The sequence below is a fragment of the Antechinus flavipes genome, chromosome 5 (assembly GCF_016432865.1).
Source record: "Antechinus flavipes isolate AdamAnt ecotype Samford, QLD, Australia chromosome 5, AdamAnt_v2, whole genome shotgun sequence".
NCBI lineage: Eukaryota > Metazoa > Chordata > Mammalia > Dasyuromorphia > Dasyuridae > Antechinus > Antechinus flavipes.
Window position 1 is genome coordinate 202,885,673 of NC_067402.1, and position 23,640 is coordinate 202,909,312.

At 31.1% G+C, this 23,640-nt stretch overlaps 1 protein-coding gene across 1 annotated transcript in view; it reads left to right on the plus strand.

Moving 5' to 3' along the window:
• Window positions 1-23,640, plus strand: part of ABCD2 (ATP binding cassette subfamily D member 2) — a 114,036-nt gene that overhangs the window by 41,859 nt on the left and 48,537 nt on the right. The window contains exon 7 of the mRNA XM_051963156.1: window positions 13,542-13,687. Coding sequence (XP_051819116.1) covers window positions 13,542-13,687 — 146 coding nt within the window. The remainder of the gene's footprint in view (window positions 1-13,541; window positions 13,688-23,640) is intronic.

Sequence of the window (23,640 nt, forward strand, 5' to 3'; positions counted from 1 at the left end):
AGATTGTAACCACAAGCCCAAAAAAGATACTCTATTCAATTCAATTCAGAAAACATTAAATACCTACCATATGTAAGGTACAGTGCTAATTTAATCTTGTTTATCTCTCAAAAACAGTAAAGACACTTAGCTCCTACGTTAGATTTCTAAATTATATCTATCAGCTATCTTCTTAGGACAAAAATTGGGAAGATTTTTTTAAAAAAGGATAATTTAAAAAATATCTAGCACAGTATATACAATTTTCTTTTTTTCTCAATTTTAAGTTTTGTAATAGAAGGGGCAACTAGGTGGTACAGTGAGTAGAGCACCAGGCCTGTAGTTAGAAAAATCTGAGTTTAAATCTGGTACCAGAAACTTGCTAGCTGTATGATCAAAGTCACTACCCCTATTTGCCTCAGTTCCTCATCTGTAAAATGAGAATGTACAAGGAGAAGGAAATGGCAAACAACTCCAGGATCTTTTCTGAGAACCCCCCACCGATTTGATGTAGTCACATAGAATTGGACATGACTAAATGACTGGACAACAAGACAGCAATATGGTTCCATCTCATTCCAGTCACCAGTACCAAGAACCATGATTATATCAATTACTTATTCATGCAATTAATGATGTTAACATGGAGAATAGTATGGTCACTGATAGTAACAATATATCAGTCATTGCAGGTATTTGGTATACAAGTATGTACATTTCCCTAATCTTTTTGACCACTGATGAAGAAAGTGTCAGGTAAAGTATTTAACAGAAAGGACAACTGACTATTTTGAAGTAAGTAGTAGTTAATATATCTTACTTTCCAAACTAAATCTTTCAGAGTTAACTTGAGGAAAGTATTTATCTTTTTTTTTTTTAACATTTCAATTTATTATTTTTATAGCATTCTTTTCTTTGTAAATTTTGAGTTCCAAATTCTCTCCTTCCCTCCAACCTCATTCCCCAACCCACTCCCCCATCTGCTGAAAAGGCCAGAAATAGTATATCAATTCTACATGTGAAGTCATGCAAAACATTTCTATATTAGTCATATTTTTAAAAATTAGAAGAAAAATAAAGGGAAAAATTATATTTCAATTTGCACTAAGAATTCATCAGTTCTCTCTCTGGAAATAGATATCATTTTTTTTTTCATCCTAAGTCCTTTAGAATTGTCTTGGATCATTGTGATTGATCAGAGTTGCCAAATCTTTCACAGTTGATTATCATTAGTACATGGCTGTTATTGTGTATAATGATCTCCCAGTGTTTCTCACTTCACTTTGCACTTCATATAGATCATTTATAGGAGATGTTCAGTGAATTCTTTCCATTTCCATTAAACCCTCAAAAATATCATGATCAAAGATATCAGAGCAGTTTTCTGTGATAATTTTTTGAATAATGATGTCTAGGTTCTTTCTTTGATCATGGCTTTCAAATAGGCCAATAATTCTTATGGTATGTCTTCTAGATCTATTTTCCAGGTCATTTGTTTTTCAAATGAGATATTTCATATTTTCTTCAATTTTTTCCTTCTTTTTATTTATTTTGTTGTTTCTTGATGTCTCAGAAAATAATTAGCTTCCACTTGTCCAATTCTAATTTTTAAGGAATATTTTCTTCAGTTAGCTTTTTTATTCCTTCTTCTATTGGGCCAATTCTACTTTTCAAGGAGTTCTTTTTTTTAGTGAATGTTTGTGCCATTAGGTGGATTCTGGTTTTTAAGGTGCTATTTTATTCAGTGTTTTTCTTATTTCTTTTGTTTAGTCATTTTCAGTTGTAGTTGACCCCCTTTTTCTCACTTTTTAAAAAATAATTGCCTTTTATTTTCAAAATATAAGCAAAGATAGTTTTTGACATTCAAGTCCAATTTTTTTCATCCAATATTATAGTTGGCTTTGCTGGATGTGATATTTTTGGTCACAGGCAAGGTTCTTTTGATTGTCATTACATATTATTCCAGGACCTGCAGTCTTTTATTGCAGCTGCCGATAAATTCTGTACAGTTTTAGTTGTAGTTCTAGCATATTTGAATTGGTTTTTTTGTTCCTTTGTTTCTTGCAGAATTTTCTCTTTGATCTGGGGGTATTGAAATAGCAATAATATTGCTCTGTGTTTTTCATATAGGATCTTTTTGAGGCAGTAGATTTTTTTTTTTTAATTTCTACTTTCTCCTCATGGATTTTTTCTATTTCTACTTTCTCCTCATTTTCTATTACTCCAGGACAATTTTCTTTGATTATTTCTGGCATTATTGTGTAGATAGCAGACTCCCCTGGTTTCTAGGAAGGAAATGAAACCTTCCTTAATAGTATAAGGATAGGCAAGGGTAGACAGTATATCTCTCACAGCTAGCTTCAGGGTGTAAAGATAATACTACATGTCTTGGTATTTTTTCCTAGGAGTTGAATGTGTGATAGATAAGAGGTTTTTTTTCCTATTAATTATAACTAACTCAGAGAGAAGCTAAATTTTATTTTTTGTTAATTTTTTTGGCCTATTAGAGCTAATAGAGATGGTGGAGCAGACTCTCTAATGTCCATCTGCATCTCTCAAGGATAGCAGATTTCCTTGAGGCAAGAATAGGACAATAATTAGTAAAACTGGATTTCTAAACTTAACTCATTACGAGGTCAACTGAATTTCTGAGCTAAGTTCAGAGACAAAGAATCATGGCTTGGGGCAGTTACAGGACAAAATTAACTAACTATAAATAAGATCAGTAAAGAAGTTATACAGAATAAATTTAAGTGCCTGAAAGTAATTTTTCTTTGACCTTGAATCTCTGAGTTTTGGCTATAGTATTCCTGGGAGTTTTTGTTTGGAAGTTTCTTTAAGGAGACCATTCTTCCTTAAATTCTTTCTATTTCCACTTTGCTCTCTAGTTCTAAGAAATCTGGAGAGTCATCTTTTAATATTTATTGAAGCACGATGTCCTGGCTTTGTTTTGGAGATATAGTTTTCAAATGATCTAATGATTTTTAATTTTTTTCTTCGTCTTTTTTTTTAGTTCATTTGTTTTTGCTATGAGATACTTTGCCTTTTCTAGCTTTTTTGTTTTTCGACTTTATTTTTTAATAATTCTTGTCTCTTAGAGTTACTAGCTGCCATTTTAATTTTTCACATTTTTTTCTTGCCTTAATTTTTATACTTCTCATGCTATACTGTTAATGCTCTTTGCAATTCTTTCTTCCATAACTCATTTCTTTTCCATTTTTTCTTCTAGCACTCAAAATAAATGATTTCATTTATAATTTTTTTTTAAAACTGATTTCATTTCTTTCAGGGAAGTTAATAAGACTTATGAGCAAGGTATGTTTTTCTTTGAGATTTTGCTTGAGATTCCTCTCTTGTTTTGTTTATTCTGTTTGCGTAGTCTGCTTCCTCACTTTAGACTTGATAGTATAGCTGGCTCTGACCACTTTTGGAGGGAAAGTCTAGATTACTACTATTGCTGCTTTCCCTGAGTATTGAATATAACATTATTCTAGGATATCAGTGACAGCCCTGATTGAAGCTTCCATTTAGTTCTCTGAAAGAGATCTGATTCAGGGCAAAGTCTGCTCCACTTCCCTTGTCTGCCCTCTACAACTTCCTAATCTGGATTTTAGTTTGAGCCTTTTATTCTATCACCCTGAATTTAGCCCCTGTCAGACACCTGGAAATACTGATTAGGATTTTATGTTCTGTTAATCTGGAATGTCTATCCTAGTTATTCTTCTGCAAGTTTCAAACCAAGGTAGAAGTAGGAACTAAGACCTCCATAGGTTACAGTTTGCTTCTGAACGTGCTTCTTGCTCAGGTATGTAATTTAGGACCTGAAGCCATTCTCTGCTCTGGCATATCCCATCTATATACAGTTTATAAATACAGAACAAATTCATATACGTTAAACAAATCTACATCAAACAATAAAAAATTGCCAGATTTATCACTTTATGTCAATTGGAAATTCCTGGAGAGAAAGCCACAGGTTCCTAGAATTCCTAAAGGATCTGAGAGCAATTAAGCTCCTGGTCAGTTATTTGTGCCTGATCTGTGGTAGATCCTTCCAAGTGTGATCATCTTTAGTACCTTGACTCTGTCATAGTACCATGACCAAACCATATTTGGTTCTCTTGGAGAATGAAGGCCAACAACTAATTTTAGGCTTAATATGTTTGTTACCCAAGGTTAAGAGCATATATAAAGAAAGTGTCCTTGGGCAACTAGGTGGCACAGTGGATAGAGCACTGACCCTGGGATCAGGATGACCTGAGTTCAAATCTGGTCTCAGATACCTGACACTTAACTAGCTGTGTAACCCTAGATTAGTCACATAATCCCAATTGCCTTGCCAAAAAAAGAATGTCCCTGTAAGTGTTTCACAGAGTTGGCTGAATCTCCCTTGATTTTAGAGCACTCTTACTCACTTTCGGAATCACAAGTAATTTGTGTGGCTAGAATTGATTTATTTTCTTACTTGGTAAATGAAAACTAGCTGTTAAATGAAGGATCTATGTTGTCATAGCTTAAAATTTACAAATACAATATACAAAGCAGTGCAAATCCAGACATGAGCAGAAGCATGCACAAATACCTCTTAATTTGTTTGGACAGACTTGGCAGTCCTCTTAAATAATCAGATTACATGAGCCTAAATGAGTCAGTAAGCCTGGGAAGTGTTGATCAAAAAGCAAATAAACAAAACCTGCCTATAATCATTTAGAAGGTCCCTTACCTTTATTTATTTGGTCTTCAGATTTTTTCCAGTAGGATTGTCTTAGCCCCTAGTGGCTTCTATTAGGCATTGTAATTTGAATCCAAAAGTGTCATTTAACTTATTAAAGGGAAAAAAAAAACTGTCATTACAATATGCTGAATTGTAGATATCAACCTGCCAGAAATTTTTAAAAATGAATTTATTATCATACCAAATTCAAGAATTGATCTGGTTGAGAGAAATGTCCAAATTGACAGTCTTCTCATGGTCTCAGTAAATATTTCCCAAAGGGTATAAGGATGATGATAAAGATGGGGCTTTTCTTCTTATGTTGAAGTTATAAAATATGTGCTACTCAGATAAAATGTGGAAAAATGTGTATCTCCACATGGGATGTTTAACTATCTAGACAGATGACCCAATGAGGGAGATATTGGTGGAGTCTCAGGAATGTTATCCACTTTCTTTAACAGACTGTGATTCCTACCGTGAGGGAAACTGGAAAATAGTTCATAAAGCTACCACTGTTTTCTCTGAGAGGAAATTATTTCTATCTGACCTCTAAATATTGCTAGGGGCTAGGGAGATGATTGGTTTGGAACCAAACATGCCTTAAAGGGTAGTTTATAACTTATATTCATAGAAATAGCCCCTTCCCATAAAATACAAATTATACATAAGAATATCACAAATAGTGAATAAAGATACAAACAAGTAGCAAATAACATATAAAGCAGAAATCAGAGAAATTATGTGAGTTAGAATATATCAGAAAATACTCAGAGTGAATGAGCTGTTTCTGGATGGAAGAAATCTCAGCTTTACCAAGAAAGATTCCATTATCTCACCAAGGAGAAATTAACCTGAAGTTTCTAGGGAGACAAGCATGTAATCAGAGACATATTGAGAAGGTAACTTACCCAATATATCTGCAAGAGAGTCTTTCTTTTTCTCTTTTTCCTTTCTGGAATACATCAAAAAGAACATATGGAACCATATATCTACTCTCAAAAAGAATGAAAACTCTCTTCTGAAGCTTTTGTGCCAGCTCCATCCCTCATAAAAGTCATGCAGTGTTTCATTAGCACTCTCACCACCAATTAGCATAGCCTAATGCAAAAAATAGTTCAGACTTGGCTAGAAATCTAGGTTATATTGTTTTGTGATCTAGCTTTGTGTAATATCTACAAGTAGAAGTTTAATTAACATTTGTTGAATGCCAATACTTTAATTTTTAGCTTCCAAGAAGGTACAATTATAATGAAACAAGATAAAATTTCATTTATTTAATAAGTCTATAATAGATATTTTAATAAACCTATAATAGATGTCTTATTATGTATTTTTATATATACCCAAGATTTCTAGTCAGGAAGTTTCTCACAGTGAACATTTTAAGAATTCTCACTCATTTATTAGACTTATTTTATGATAGCATTTTAGATAACAATTTTGGAGGTAAGTAGATTATATAAAATAAACTATATATATATTAAGAAGACAAAATAATTTCAGAGGAAAATTTGGTTCAAATGAAAAAATCTCACTAAAATTCATGTTTGCTTTTAAAAGTTTACCTTCTAAACATTTCCATTTTCCAAGGACTCTATAAGAACTTAAATTATCAAAAGACCACAACTTCAACATGTTTTCCTTGCATTTGTGAACTCATTCTACATATAAGTTAAGAATTTCATATTTCTATAATTCAAAGGAAAGCAAAATCATAGACAAATAGTATATAAAATTTTTATATGATTTCAAATTGTTTATTAGCTAACTTTTTGCTGACAAGAATTTTAATAGCCTAAAAAGGAAAAAAAAATAAGGCTTACTATTGCTTTTGTTTATTAAAAGATGAAAATAGCATGTTTTGATTCACATTTAGTCTCCAGAATTCTCTCTCTGAATGAAGATGGCTCTCTCCATCACAAATCTATTAGAATTGCGTTGAATCACCATATTGTTGAGAAAAGCCAAGTCCATCATCGTTGATCATAACATAATTTTGTTGTTGCTATGTATAATGTCCTCGTTACTAAGTGTTTTACTCAGCATCAGTTCATGTAAGTCTTCCTAGGTTTTTCTGAAATCAGCTTGCTCATCATTTCTTATAAAATAATAATATTCTATTGCATTCATATACTATAACTTATTCAGCCATTTTCCAATGGATGAATATCATTCAATTTCCAATTTGTTATCACTACAAAAAAGGCTGCTACAAACATTTTTGCACATGTGGGTCCTTTTCCTGATTTTATAATCTTTTTGGAATACAGACTCAGGATTGAGACTGCTGGATCAAAAGGTATGCACAGTTTTATAATCCTTTGGACTTAGTTCCAAATTGTTCCCCAGAATGATTGGATTATTTCACCACTTGACCATGTGCATTAGTGTACAGGTTTTCCTACATACCTTCCAACATTTATCATTATCTCTTCCTGTCATTTTAGCCAGTCTGAAAGATGTGAAGTGGTACCTCAGTAGCTCATCATTTCTTAGAGCAGAATACTATTCCACCACAATCACATAGTGCAACTTTTTCAGTCATTCCCCAATTGACAGACATCTCCTGAATTTCAAGTTCTTTGCCCATCAAAAAAAAATCAGCTACTGTAACTAGTTTTGAAATTACTTTGGGAAACAGACTTAATAGTGATATTGCAGATTGATGGGTATACACAGTTTTATAGCTCTTTAGGCATAAAATTCCAGACTGCTCTCTAAAATGAATAGATCAGTTCACAGTTCCACCAGGAGTGTATTATCCCATTTTTCCTCCACATATTTTACAACATTTAATACTTTCTCTTTCTATCATTTTAGTCAATCTGATAAATGCCAGATGATATCTCCCAGTTATTTTAATTTGCATTTCTCTGATCAATAATGAGTTAGTGCATTTTTCACATAACTTTAAATAGCTTTGATTTCTGTGTCAAAGAAATCCTGTTCATATCCTTTGACCATTTATCAGTGATGAATTACTCATATTTTTAAACACTTCACAAAGGTCTTTATTTATTGGAGATGTGAGACCTTTATCTGAGGACCTATCTATAAAATCTCTCCCTTTCTCCTCTGTTCTACTTTCCTTCTAATCTTGGCTACATGGGTTTTATTTTTACAAAGCCTTTTTTAATTTAATATAATCAAAATTATCCATTTTATACCTCATAATGTTATTCATAAATTCTTTTCCTATCCATCCTATTATCACGGAATACATGGTAATGTATTCCATATTTTTCTAATTTTCTTATGCTATCTATATTTAGATTATGCATCTGTTTTGACTTTATCTTGGTAAATGGTGTAAGATATTGGCCTAGACCCAATTTTTGCCAGACTGCTTTCCACTTTTTCCAAAAATACTTACCGAATAATGAATTCTTATCTCACAAATTTAAGTCTTTTCTTTTGTCAAATATAAAGTTACTATTCTATTTCTTGGCCAGTACACAGGTAGTTTTGATAATTACTGTCATGTAGCATATAATCTGGTAATGCTAAACCTTTTTCCTTTACAGTTAAAAAATTAATTCCTTTGATATTTCTGACCTTTTATTCTTCCAAAGAATTTTGCTATTATCTTTTTCTAACTCAATAAAATAATTTTGGAGTAATTTAATTGGAATAGATTTGAATAAGAGATTAATTTAGATAGAATTTTCATTTTTATTATATTGGCTCTACTACCTACAAACAGTTAAGATCTCTCCAATTATTTAAATTTGACTTTATTTTGACAGGTATGCTCCCAGTGACTTTATATATTCTACAATTATTTTAAATGTAGTATCTCTTGCTATCTCTTCTTTCAGAATTTAGCTGTTGATATAGAATAATGCTGATTTTTTTTTTGGGGGAGGGTAATTTAAATCTTGCTTATTTGCTAAAAATATTGATTCTACTAAATTTTTAGTTGAATTTCTAGGATTTTTCAAGTATATCATTTTGTCAGCTACAAAAAGAGATAGTTTTATTACTTCAGTGCCCATTCTGATTCGTCCAATTTTTTCTTCTCTTATTGCTATTGCTAAGATTTCTAATATGATGTTAAATAGTATTGATGATAGTAGGCATTTTATTTCTCTCCTGACTTTATTGGGAAGACTTCTGGCTTATTCTCATTACAAAGAATGCTTGCTAATGGTTTTAGGTAGATATTTCTTATCATTTTAAGGGGGAAAATCCATTTATATTTCTGCTTTCAAGTATCTTTAAAAGGAATGAGTATATTTTTTTTTCCAAAAAAGCTTTTTTTGCATTTACTGAGATTATCATAAGATTTTTTTTGTTACTTTTGTTATTGATATAATCAATTATGTTAATGGTTTTTCTCATGTTAAATAATCCATGCATTCCTGGTATAAATCCCACTTGGTCACTATGTATAATTTTTCTGATACATTGTTGTAGTCTTCTGGCTGGTATTTATGATGTATTTATATTCATTAAACTGTTTCTCTGTTTTTATTTTTTTACTCTGTTTCTTTCTCTCTTTTTACTCTTTCTGATATGAGCACCATATTTGGTTCATAAAAAATTTTGTCAATTATTCCAGATAATTTATTTAATATTGGAATTAGTTGATATTTATGTTTTTGCTAGAATTCTATCTTGTTCTCATGCTCTTTTGTTAGGAAGCTCATTTATAGCTTATTTAATTTCTTTTTTCTAAAATAGGTTATTTAGATATCTATTTCCTCTTCTATTAATCTAGGTGTTTGCATGTTTGTAAGTATTTTTCAATTTCACTTTAATTCTTAAATTGATTGGCATATAATTGGGCAAATCTACTTCTAATAATTTCTTTGATTTTTATCTTCATTAGTAGTAATTTCACTTTTCATTTTTGATACCAGTAATTGATTTTTCTCTCTCTTTTTAAAAAATATATTAACCAGTGATTTATCCATTTTATTGGATTAAACCAGTTCCTAGTTTTGTTTGTTAATTCAATGATTTTCTTACATTTAGTTTTATTAATCTCATCTTCAATTTTTAATATTTGCAATGTGATGTTTAATTGGGGATTCGTAATTTCGCTTTTGTTTTTGATTGCATAGCCAATTTATTGGCCTGATTTTTTTCTCTATTTTAGTGATATAAACATGCACAGATACAGCTTTTCTTATCCTTACTAGTTTTGCTGCATCCCATAGATTTTGGTGTATTGTCTCAGTATTGTTATTCTCTTAGCAAAATTATTTATTATTTCGATGAATTGTTCTTTAATTCACTTATTTTTGCTTCTTTTTTAATTTATTATTTTTAATTTAATATTTTCCCAGTTACATTGAAAACAATTTTTCATAATTTTTCAGATTATTTTCCTTATTCTCACACCCAACTCCCATTCAGAAACCACATGTGAAGCTTTGTAAAACATTTCCATATAAGTCATAATGTGAAAGAAAATACTCCATCACAATAAAAAAAAAAAAAAACAACCTCAAGAATAATCAAGTTAAAAGAGAGACAGAGACTGTGATTTAATTTGTATTCAGACACAATCAGTTTCTTCTCTGGATATGGATAAAATTTTTCAATATAAATTCTTCAGAGAAGTCGAATCCACTCATTATTAATGATTAGGCTGTTTAATCTTTAATTGATTGTTAATCTTTGTTTTCATAGTCCATTACTAAATATGATTTTTACTTCATTATGATCTGAAAATAATGCATTTGGTATTTTTTCTTTTCTGCATTTAACTATAAATTTTTATGCTCTAACATATGGTCAATTTTTGTAAAGTACTATGTATTATTCAGAAAAAGCTATATTCCTTTCAGTTCTTTCCAGATAGCTATCATATATTGCTTGTCTAAGATTCTGTTCATTTCCTTGACTTCCTTATTTATTTTTTGGTTAAATTTACCTAGTTTTGAGAGGTAAAGGTAGAAGTTTCCATTATTATAGTTTCATTATCTATTTTCATTCATTTGCTTTTCCTTTAAAAATTTGGATATTATAAATGTTTATAAATTTAGTATTGATATTACTTTATTACCTAAGGACCCTTTTATAATAATGCCGTTTATCTGTTTATCTCTTTTAGGTAAATCTATTTAACTTTAACTTTGAGATCATGATTGATGCCTTTTTGTGTGCCCTAAAGCAAAATTTTACTCTAGTTTTTTATTTTAATTCTGTGTTAATATCATTTTTAAACATACTTCTTGTTAGCACCATATTGTCAGATTCTGATTTTTAATCCATTCTGCTATCAATTTCCCTTTTGAATTCATCCTATTCATATTCAGTTATAATTATTGGTTTTCTATTTCCCTTCCTCCTTTTTTCTCTTCTGTTATCTTTTGTTGCAAAAAAGATCTGAACTCAATAGAAAATTTGACATATGAGATCCAAGAATAATTACAAGGGACTCAATAAGGATAAACTGTTACTTTTCAAATGTAGAAATATAAACTGTATTCTAAGGTGTCACTAGTAAATGGGTAGTTCAAAAGAAAGATAAGAAAGAATGAGTAAAATATGATTCCAAAAAGCAAATTGTGTAGGAAAAAGTAAAAAGAATAATTATTTTATAGAATGAGGCATAAAAGGAAAAACTGACAGAGAAATTAGAAGGGGGAGAAGAGATGCTAGTTCTGGAACCCTTCTCTGATCAGGAATGAGTTAAAAAGGGAACAATACACACATACTCAGCTCATAAAAATTTTCTAAATTCAGAAAGAAATAAGAGGCTAAAAAGATAGAAAGGGAGGAGAGGATAAGGAAGGGATTTTAGAGGGAACTCACCTTAGATCTTAATTAAAGAGAGAATAGCATATACTTTTAGAAGGAAATAAAAGTCTTGTAAATTTATGAAGAAATAAAAGAATGAGGAACTGGGAGGGAAATAGAATGGTGTAGAGATTAAGAAAAATGGAATATAGGGGGAACAACACATACACCCAAGAAGGCAGGGAAAATATGAGAGGAGAGGGTAAGGGAGGGATCCTGGGGGTGGGAGGGTGACATATAATAATGGAAGGGTAAAGTAGTGAGTAGTAGTAAAACAGAAGAGTTAGTAGGGATAGGAATAAGAGATACACACAAACAAAATAATAAAGATCAAGAGCAGAATTTATTAGGTAAGAAAAAGCAGGGACAGTAATCATGATCTCAGACAAAATTAAAGCTAAAATAGATTTAATCAAAAGAGAAAAAATAGGGAAACTATGCTATAAGCCAACCACAGTAATCAATATTGTTTTAGACTAAAGTAAATAGTATAAGATTGGAATGTTGCTGTAGTGTAAGAAATGATGAGTTAGCTTATTTAGAAAAGTATGGGAAGACTGGGACTTATGAAGGAAAATGTTAATCCACCTTCAGAAAAAAAACAGGACAAACAAGGAAAACAATCGTGTGTGTGTGTGTGTGTGTGTGTGTGTGTGTGTGTGTGTGTGTGAGAGAGAGAGAGAGAGAGAGAGAGAAAGAGAGAGAGAGAGAGAGAGAGAGAGAGAGAGAGAATGTGTGTATCTATATTTAAATGTATCCATGCTTAATTGTAGCCTTTTTGGCAAGGATAAGGAATGGGGGGTAGAGAAAGAGGGGAAAAAGAATAAAGTAAAAAGTGCACAGCAGAGAACAAAATGCTACAAGGAAATAAAGATGGACAGCTAACACAATGTGTAGTATTTATTATATAAGCTTTCTTGAAATGGTAATTTATTGCTTTACATTTTGAATTCTCTGTGGACATGGCAATGATTTTTTTTTTTTTTTCCTTTTTCAATTTGGCTGTTTTAAAGAAATACTTTTTTTTTTTTTTAAAGACATAGTTATCTTAACTTCAGTATCTTTTTAGTTTGAACCCAGATCTTCCTTATCACCACAATAGCTATCTGTGGTTGAATTCTTCATCTCTCCCTCTCTCTCTCTTTTTTTTCCCCTCATTTTAAGTGCTTATTTCTCATTAATTAACTTGGTGTTAGAGTCTACCTCTAGTCCCAAGGTATAGGGGATAATACCTTAGGCTTTAGGTTTTTCTACATACTATTGTTTTCTGAACTCTATCCAGGGCCCTGATGTCAGGTATTCCTCTCTGAGCCACAACTGGGATCCCCAGAAATCACTACAAACCTTCCTATTTTCTTCCATTGTTGTTACTCCTGCTGTTGCAAGATTTAGCTTACTCCTATCTTATCCCTGGTACAGGAATAGATGCCAAGATCCAGTTCCCTGTCATAGGCCCAGGGCAGGCTGAGGAGATCTGTGCTCAGAGGTAGCATTTTAAAATTGAGAAGTAATCATGAACCCTATCTAGACCATATACCTAGATAAGGAGCAAGTTTAAAACCAAGCAGCAACAGCAGTGGTCTCAGTTCCTACTTCTAGCTTAGTCTGAAGCCTGCAGAATAATAAATAGAGAAGGAATTTCAGACCAAAGCAAAGCCTTTTGTTTTGTAAATCTGTTGAGCTTTCTAGTTGGCTGTTGGTAGATAAGCAAATTTCCCCCAATGTTGATTTAGGGTTTTAGTAAATTGTTTTATTTTTCTTTATGTTGAATCACAAAATTGAGAAATGTTGTTACAAAGAAATTGAATTGTTAGGTAAATTTGAGAAGCTAAGTTATCAAGTAAAATGAAACAAGGACCAGTAAAATGTGTTTTTACACTAAAAGTACCACACTATAATATTCTTTTACTTATTTCTTATGTAAATATATTATCCTGCAGTTACCTTTGATTTAAAAAAATTATCCTCATGTTATTATTCTAGAAACATAGTATTTAAAATGTAATGAAGTTTATAGCCCAACTAAGTTAATACACTGATTGAGCTGTTTGTTTGATTTGATACTTACATTGCCAACTTGTTGGGTTTTTTACAGGCCTTACATGTCTCTTGGAACACTTCGGGATCAAGTTATTTACCCTGACTCAGTAGATGATATGCATGAGAAAGGATATAATGACCAAGACCTAGAATGCATTCTCCAAAATGTCCATCTCTATCACATTGTTCAGAGAGAAGGAGGTAAATATTTTTTTCTCAATGCCAGATTACATTACTGTCATCTTTACACTATCTTCATAATGTGAGAATTTCAGATACTCTTATTTTTTATTTTTTTTTAAAGAAAATCATATTCTTGATTGATCAGGGAAAGTAGGCTATAGCAAGTATTTGACAGGTTGTCTCCTTTGCTCTAGTCCCTGATAAAGAGATGATCTTCTTGTTCACCAGTCAGAATCAGAGATTTAGAGATCTCTTCCTGTCTTTCAGCAATGCCTTCATCCCTTAAATCATCCCATTTCTGTTTTTGATCATAAGTCCCTCTATATATCTATTAGCTTCTTACCTTATTGCCAACAAATAATACCAGGTATTCCACAGTCTTAAAAACAAAACAAAAAAACCTCCTGAATCTGAACTTATCATCCCCTTAAGCTAGCATATTACATCTCTCTTCCTTTTAACAATCATAATTCTAGAAATAAATTGTATTCATCATCTCCATTGCCTTTATCACTCATTTCTCAATCCCATGCAATATGACTTCTGACTTCATTACTCAATTGCAATTGCTCTCTATACAGTCACCAGAGACCTCTTTATTGCAGAATCCCAAAGCCCTTTCTCAGTTCTCACCTTTGTTGACCTCTCTTTCTTCCTAAATATTTTCTCTTCTCTGTACTCTCACTTTTCTCTCCTGACTTTTCTTCTCCCTTGTCTGCTATTCCTTCTCAGACTCTTTTGCTGAATCACCATACATGACTCCTTCCTAAATGGATGTCCTCAAAGCTCTCCTAGATCCTCTTCTCCTCTCTCTACACAGGGTGATCCTATGCATTAAGTTAAAATCTTTATGAAAATAACTCAGATTTATATATTATACATGAGCATATTTACATGTAGAGGCAGCTAGATTATAGAGTGAATAAAACACATTGGATCTGGAGCTAAGAATTCAAATCTAGCCTTAGAAATCCTAAGCAAATTTAACCTTTTTTCAGGCACAGTTTCACCTATCTCCCAAGGTTGTTGTGAAGATAAAATAAGATAACATTTGTAAAATGTTTTACTAACTTTGAGGAACTGTGTAAATCTTATTAACATCTTTACTAATTATTATTATGACATGTCTGTCTGGAGTTCCATTTCCATGCAACCAACTGGTTACTGGATATTTTGAATTGAATATACCATAACCGTCTCAAAATCAGACCATCCCAAACAGATATTTTCCTCCTTACCCATCTCTTTTCTGACCTCTCTTAGTCACCTTAGGGACATTTTCATTCTAAATTCTCAATCACTTTCCATCCAAACAATTGTTACATCTTCTGGGTTACATCTGCAATATTTCCCAAATTTGTCCCCTTCTCTCCATTTACATGGAAACCAATTTAGTTCAGGCCTTCATCATCCATCCCTTCTTGCAGTCTGGCTTCCTGGCATCCAGCTCCACAGAGCTAGCGAATTAATTTTCCTAAGATACAGGTTTGCTCATGTCACTCCCCCATTTTAAAAGTTCCAATGGGTCTCTATTGTTCCTAGAATCCTTACTACTTTTCCAGATGTATTGCATACATACATATCATTTCCCTTTGTATACTATGCATTCCAACCAATTTTTTTTTTAATTGTCCCTTTTACACAATGTCATACTTTTTGTCTTTGTGTATTTCCACAAATTCCATCTTTTACCTACCCTCAAAACTTTTGTGGTATGAATTATCTTCTTTTAGAACTTACAGCTTTCTTCAAAGTTCAGCTCAAATATTAGCTCCTTCAGGCAAACAGTCTTTGCTTATCTTCCAATTCTAATGCCTCCTTTGCTCCCTTCTCTGAATTAATTTTATTTGCTTTGAGTCAATTGTTAGCAAACCTTATAAATCAGGGGTTGATGTATTGTTTTGTTGATTGTCTAGGCTTTAAAAAGTGATAGAGAAAATGAAAAAACTGCAGACAAAACTTAAAAGTGTTACATTTTCTCAGAGATGCAGTTGTTAAATATTTACCAGCATACCCTATTTCTTCCAACTTGTATACCCACTCAAAAGAGAGAGAGATTCTCTAAGGGGGATTACTATTACTACTACTATTCTCAGTTTTCTTGGAGTAAACCTGAAGGACTAGGTTTTGACTGATCATTTACTATAATCAGTTAGACTTAATTATTTTCTGATTACAAATATTTACTAACATGGTTAGAAAGAAGATTAACTATTAAAAAAAAAAATCTCTTCTCCTCCCTTCCCCAGAAGAGCTAGTGAAGTAGCAATCCTCAAAGTGAGGAGAATGTTAATCTTTCTTCCATCAGCCCCTTTCTTGACAGATTGAACTGTGAAATAGGACAGAGAAAAAAAGGTTCCCTAATTGTAATAATTGACTGTTGAGATGAGACAGAAATAATCATTTCTTTCAGCCGTAATTTCTTCCGCTGAAAATGGCCTGTTCATACTTTTTGACCATTTATCAATTGGGAAAGGATTTTATTTTTACAAATTTGGCTCAGTTCTTTATATATTTGAAAGATAAGACCTTTATCAGAGAAACTATTTATAAGTTCACTCTTCCCTTCCACTTTCCTGCTTTTGTTCTAATTTTGATTATGCTGGTTTTGTTTATTTGAAAACTTTTTAAATTTTGTGTAATCAAAATTATTCATTTTACTTCCTATGATCTTCTCTCACTTGCTTGCTTATGAAGTCTTTACCCATCCCTAGTTTTGACAAGTGATTTTTACCATGTTTTCATAATTTGCTTATGATCTCACTTTTTATGTCTAAATTACATGCCCATTTTAAAATATTTTATTTTCATCAATTACATTAAAGACAAATTTTAATGTTTTCTTTTTAAATTTTTGAATTCCAAATTCTCTGCCTCTTTTCACTCCTCCCTACAGTAAACAATTTGATATAGGTTATACATATGCATCCATGCAAGATATATTTTGATATTAGTCATGCCATGAAAGAAGACATAGACATCCTTCTCCCTCCCCCCAAAAAAAAAATCTATGAAAAAAATAAAGTGAAAAGTAGTACTCTTTGATTTGTATTCAGTCTCCATCAATTCTTTCTCTAGATATGGATAACATTTTTCACATGAGTCCTTTGGAATTGTCTTGGATCATTTATTGCTGAGAATAACTAAGCCATTCATGGTTCATCATTGTCCAGTTTGGCTGTTACGATGTACTCTGTTCTTTTGATTTGTTTCACTTCATTTCACTTCACAGTTTGTATGAGTCTTTCTAGGTTTTTCTGAAATCATTCTATTTATCATTTGTTGCAGCATAATAGTATTCCATTACAGTCATTTATCACAGCCATTCCCTGGTTGATACACATCCCCTTAATTTCCAATTTTTTGACTCCCTAAAAAAAGCTGCTTGTAAATATTTTTGGACAACTAAGCACACCCCCTCCCCCAATCCTTTTTTTATCTCTTGGGATAGAGATCCAATAGTGGTATTGTTGGATCAATGAATATGCAGTGTTATGGGTCTTTTGGAATAGTTCAAATTGCTCTCCGAAAAGGTTGAATCAGTTCACAATTCCACCCACAGTGCTTTCTGTTCCAGTGTTCTCACTTTTCATTTCTTACTGACTCCTTTTGCATCAATCTGATAGGTGTGAGGTGGCCATATAGCCATTTTGAACTTATCTTGACAAATAGTGTGAGGTGATGGTCCATGCCCATTTTCTGCCAGACCACTTCCAGTGTTCTCAGGAGTTTTTGTTAAATAGTTAATTCTTGCCACAGTAACTGGAATTTTTGTGTTTATCATACATTAAATTACTGTGCTAATTTTTTTCTGTATATTTATACCTAATCTATTCCATTGATCAATTACTGTATTTCTTATCCTATTTTTTTTCCCATTGATTCTCTTGATATTTTGACCTTTAAAATGAAAAGATGAATTTTTTTTCTGGCTTTTTAAAGTAATTCTTTGGTAGTTTGGTTGATTTGACATTGAATAGATACATTAGTTTAGGTCATTTTATCATTTTTATTATACTGATTGTTTCAATCTACCCACGAGCTTTTAATATTTCTAAAATTATTTACATCTATTTTATTTAAGTAAAAAGTGTTTTGTAATTGTGTTCATATAGTTTTATGTGGCTTATGTATCTACTATGTCTTAGCAGGTAAACTCCCAAATGTTTTTTACTGTCTAAAGTTGTTTAAAATGGAATTTCACTTTCTGTCTCTTCCTGCTTGGTTTTGTTGGTAAAATTTAGAAATGCTGATGATTTTGTGGAGTTATTTTATATCTTGTAACTTTGCTAAAGTTGTTAGTTGTTTTGATTTTTTTTTCTGTCGACTCTCTAGAGACCCTAAGTATACCTAAGTATATTTGTGCAAAAAGTGATATTTTTGCTTCTTCATTACAACTTCTTTATTCCTTTAATTTTTTTGCCTCATTACCATGTCTAGCATTTTTAGTACACTACTGAATTATAATGGTGATGATGGGCATTCTTATTTCCCTGCTCATTGTAATGGAAAAACTTTTAATTCATACCATTTATAGACGACTTTTGATTTCAGATAAGTACTACTTAAAAAACTTTTTAAAACTATTTATTCCTATACTTTCTAATCTTTTTAGTAGTAATAGGTGCTACATTTTGTCAAAAGTCTTTTCTTTATCTATTGATATAGTCTCATGACTTTTATTGTTACTTTTTATTATTTATAGGTCCAATATGCTTTTAATTTTTTTTAATATTGAACAAGTTCCACATTTCTGGCATAAATACCACCTGGTCATAATATATGATTTTTATGATATAGTTCTGTAATCTTCTGCTAGCATGATACTTAAGTTTTTACATCAATATTCATTATGGAAATTGGTATATAATTATTTTTCTCTTTTTATTCTCCCTAGTTAGGTGTCAAGGCCATATTTGTGTTTTGGGGGAGTTTAATAGGACTTCTTTTTTAACCCATTTTTTCAAATATTTAATATAGTATTAGAAGTAATTATTTTTCAAATTCAATATTTGGTAATTCATTTATAAATTAATTTTGTCCTGGAAATTTTTCATAGGGAGCTTTCTAAAACAGAGTGTTTTAACATCTGTTCCAAGGTCACATGGTACCTAATCACTGACAGAGCAGAAACTATCATTTAAGCATTTAATAATGTACTGTATTTCAATTATAAGACATTTTTGACTACATATATGTATATATACATATATATAAAATAAAATCCCCCAAATAAGTTTTTCCTTTTTTTAAACCCTGTTCATTTTTGTTTATTTATTATACATTATTGATTTACTGTACAATAAGTGAACCTATTTCTTCACAACATTTTTAGGAGGGAGCTGCAATAAATTCTTTTTAGGTTATTGTTTAAAATTTTGTTCAACAAAGAATAGAAATAAATGAAGTTGATATCCCACAAGTTCAAAAAGCCACCTCTACCAATGTTAGTCTATAGAAATTGACTGCAAAGTTAAGAAACTGCAGAAACTCAGAAAGTTCATACATATCTAAAAAAATCTGTTCTTATTCTTTTGTAAAATGATTAAATTAGAAACAGAGTTATGGTTTTATAAGCCATGTTTTCTTATTATTCAACTTACATTCCATTAGTTTTTAGTAAACTAATTGATGTGTTCTTAAGTACTAAGTTCAAGTTTCCTTTGACCCAAAAAGCTTCCCAGTCCAAGTGCATATTGCCAAAGAGAAAAGCAAGAGTAATTTCCTAAACTTGAAATATTTCTTCACTTATTAGCACACTGAAACTATTTTTAAAACTTGAATGTAGCATTAGCAAATACCAGATGTTATGAAAATCTACATTGAAGTTATTTATATCAATTGACCAATTATTTAAGAATTATGAGAGGTAAATGGGATTTTAAGAATTCTTCAAGTTAAAAAATTCTTTAAAAGATGTGTTACACTTTGCCTCCTTTTGCCTATGTGGTGATATTACAGTTGGTACCTGATAGAACTGGGACAGCTAGGTGGTGCAGTAGACAAGAGCACCAGGCCTAGAATCAGAAGGACCTGAGGTCAAATATGACCTCAGACACTAGTCTTGTTTTCCTTATATGACCAAGGTTACTTTTAGTATTCACCCTGTTGGCTCATTTATTCTATGGGTAGAAGATTCCAGAAACCTAATGTTTTCATTTTACTCAAATCCTACATGCTGGACCTAACTGTATCTTGTCCAGACACTATACTTGGTGGTACTATGAGAAGGAGGAAGAACTATTATATATTAATTTAGGGGAAATTTTCCTTAGGATTATTTTTTGACAATATTTTTTCCATTGGAGTTTTTAAGAGGTGACTTAAGCTATCTTTGAGCCAATTTCTATTTTGTTTCATTTACTTTTTGGTACTTTTATTTTTACTACGATCAGTTTTAATATCTTTTTGCTTATTTGCTTTATTATTTGGATATTTTAAATTTTGTTTTAATTTTTGTCATATTTGTGTGTATGTTCATTAGGGTTTTCTTCCTTTTTTCAAGAAATGTTATTCAATTTTATCTTTTCTCCACTTAGTGCAGACTATTAGTCTAGCTATTTTAAAATTGCTTTCCATTTTTTGTTTCAAATTTTTAAAATCTATAAGTATTTCTTTTTATACTTTCTATTTATGCCACTGTGATTTTTAGTTTTGATCCCAGGAAAGTACTGCTTTTTCCAGTTTTATTTTAGTCTTACTACTAGTCTTAACAGAGGCAATTTTTTCTCATGTGAACAAGATGTAGAGTTCCATGTCAATATTTTTATAAAAATTATTTCTCAGGGATATGAAGTGGTGCATTATATTGATGAGGTTATATAAGAACAAGTGTTTTGATTTTCTGCATACTCTTTGCATAACTATTTATAACAATTTTAAAGTTAACAGTTATTTCATGACATTATGACTTATTACAATGATAACAATTTGCATAGTAGATATATTAATTGCTTATAGCATTGTTTTGGGGGTATAACTACATGTTAGTTTCTTAAAAGGACATTACTGATTTTCTGAATATTTTAAAATATACTTTTGTTGAAGTCTTTTGTTTTTTCAAATCACTATAGTTTCTCCATTATCCTTCCTATTACTTCTCTCAGAAAGCCATCTCATATAACACATAGTATTTTTAAGACAAAAAAAGAAGAGGGGGGAAAAATCAGCAAAACTTACCAATACGTTAAAGAAGTCTGAAAATATGTTCAAGGTACAACACTTGCCAACCTCCAAACTCTTCAAAGGGGTGAGGTAGGAATGCTTCTCATATAATTTCTTATGAGCCATACTTTTTCTTTATAATTTGCAACATTTTCTTTTGATTTTATGTATGTGTGGTTTTTCTTTCTTTTGACAATGTTATAATTATTGGAAACCTTATTTTCTTGATTGAACTTATTTCCTGTTGCCCAAGTTCATGAGAATTTTGCCTTATTTCTCTATTTTTCATTCCTTTTTTCAAGAAATGTTATTCAATTTTATCTTTTCTCCACTTAGTGCAGACTATTAGTCTAGCTATTTTAAAATTGCTTTCCATTTTTTGTTTCAAATTTTTAAAATCTATAAGTATTTCTTTTTATACTTTCTATTTATGCCACTGTGATTTTTAGTTTTGATCCCAGGAAAGTACTGCTTTTTCCAGTTTTATTTTAGTCTTACTACTAGTCTTAACAGAGGCAATTTTTTCTCATGTGAACAAGATGTAGAGTTCCATGTCAATATTTTTATAAAAATTATTTCTCAGGGATATGAAGTGGTGCATTATATTGATGAGGTTATATAAGAACAAGTGTTTTGATTTTCTGCATACTCTTTGCATAACTATTTATAACAATTTTAAAGTTAACAGTTATTTCATGACATTATGACTTATTACAATGATAACAATTTGCATAGTAGATATATTAATTGCTTATAGCATTGTTTTGGGGGTATAACTACATGTTAGTTTCTTAAAAGGACATTACTGATTTTCTGAATATTTTAAAATATACTTTTGTTGAAGTCTTTTGTTTTTTCAAATCACTATAGTTTCTCCATTATCCTTCCTATTACTTCTCTCAGAAAGCCATCTCATATAACACATAGTATTTTTAAGACAAAAAAAGAAGAGGGGGGAAAAATCAGCAAAACTTACCAATACGTTAAAGAAGTCTGAAAATATGTTCAAGGTACAACACTTGCCAACCTCCAAACTCTTCAAAGGGGTGAGGTAGGAATGCTTCTCATATAATTTCTTATGAGCCATACTTTTTCTTTATAATTTGCAACATTTTCTTTTGATTTTATGTATGTGTGGTTTTTCTTTCTTTTGACAATGTTATAATTATTGGAAACCTTATTTTCTTGATTGAACTTATTTCCTGTTGCCCAAGTTCATGAGAATTTTGCCTTATTTCTCTATTTTTCATTACATTTTTCTTTAAGGTAAAGTAATGATACTTTACTTTCAAGAGATATTCAAATAATATTACTTTTCATTCAAGTGCCACATTATTTAGCCATTCCCCAACTGATAGACTTTTACTTTTTTTTTTTTTTGTAATTTTTTGCCAAAAAAAGTATTGTAAATATTTTGGTGTATATGGGACCATTATATCAATGATCTTCATGTGGATATAATCCTAATAATAGAATGTCTAGGTATTGCTTTCCAAAATGGTTGTACTTATTCATGGCTACGCCACATGTGACAATCTGTAAATTTCACCACAATTCATTAACTATTCCCATCTTTTGTTACCTTTGCTGTGTTTCAAGGTAGGAAGGAAATTCAGTTATTTCATTTTTTTTATTATTATTGATTTAGAGTATTCTTTCTTGTGGTTTGTTAATAGTTTGTGTTTCTTCTTTTAAGAACTTTTTGTTAATATTCTTTATTCACTTACCTGTTGGGGAATGAATATATATCTATATGTATATGGAACTCCCAATCAGTAAGGAATGACCAAAAAAGCATGCTATTCAATTGGGGGAAGTTTGGTCTAAAACTCAAGGGATCTAGCAGATAAATCATTATGGCTTTTTGATTATTGTACATTAAAGAAATTAAAATTGGCCATTGAACCACCCTACTCCTACAAAATGAACTATGGTTATTTTGGGATGGCTTATATGAAATGTCATTCCCCCTAATCCTCCTTAGATAATCCACTCCTACTTGTCAAATTAAAGATTTTGAAATTTTTTTTAATTGTGCATTAATGACTTTTGATCAAACTTCCAGTAAAAATAAAGAAGGAAAAACTATGCTGGCAAGTATGCCTATACATCTGTCAACATATTGTCTGTGTTTTTGGTAAATGCTGTTAATTTCTTCTTATGGCCTGATTAGTTCAAGGAAAAAGAATGTATTTTTCTGAGGAACTTTCAAAACCTTCAGAAAGGAGAAAATCTTCTCTCTCTCTCCTCTTTCCTCTTTCTCTCTTCCCTCTTCTTTCCTCCCTTCCCCCCTTCTCTCTTTTATCTCTTTCCTTTTCTAACTTTGGCCAAATTATAAGGGCAAACAAGTAACTAAGACAATAAGAAAGAGAATCTTTGTTCCCAATTTGTAGAAATTTATATCCTTATGAACTAGAGGCTAAAATTTGTGACTAAATTGTAATATCTTTACTGTAAATTTCCAAATCATGATGACTATTAAAACAGTAGATTTTGGAAGTTTAAAGACTAAAGTTAAGTATTACAATCTTGCTCCCCTTTACAGGAGAATGATAGAGGAACTAGATTTTAAACAGACCTGAATCTAGTTTGAAATAATTCAACAGGATTTAATTGTTTGTGGTATTGATTTAGTGGAATTTTAGCCTAGGGTATGATTGGGAATAAGATGAGATAGATTCAAGTGGACAGTGAAGGTAAAATAAAAAAGATTTGCAAGAGAGAGAGGTTTAAGTAAGTAGAAACAGGAGGAAAGCAAGTAGAAAAGCTAATGATGGAAGTTTTTATATTGATCATATAAATGAAGG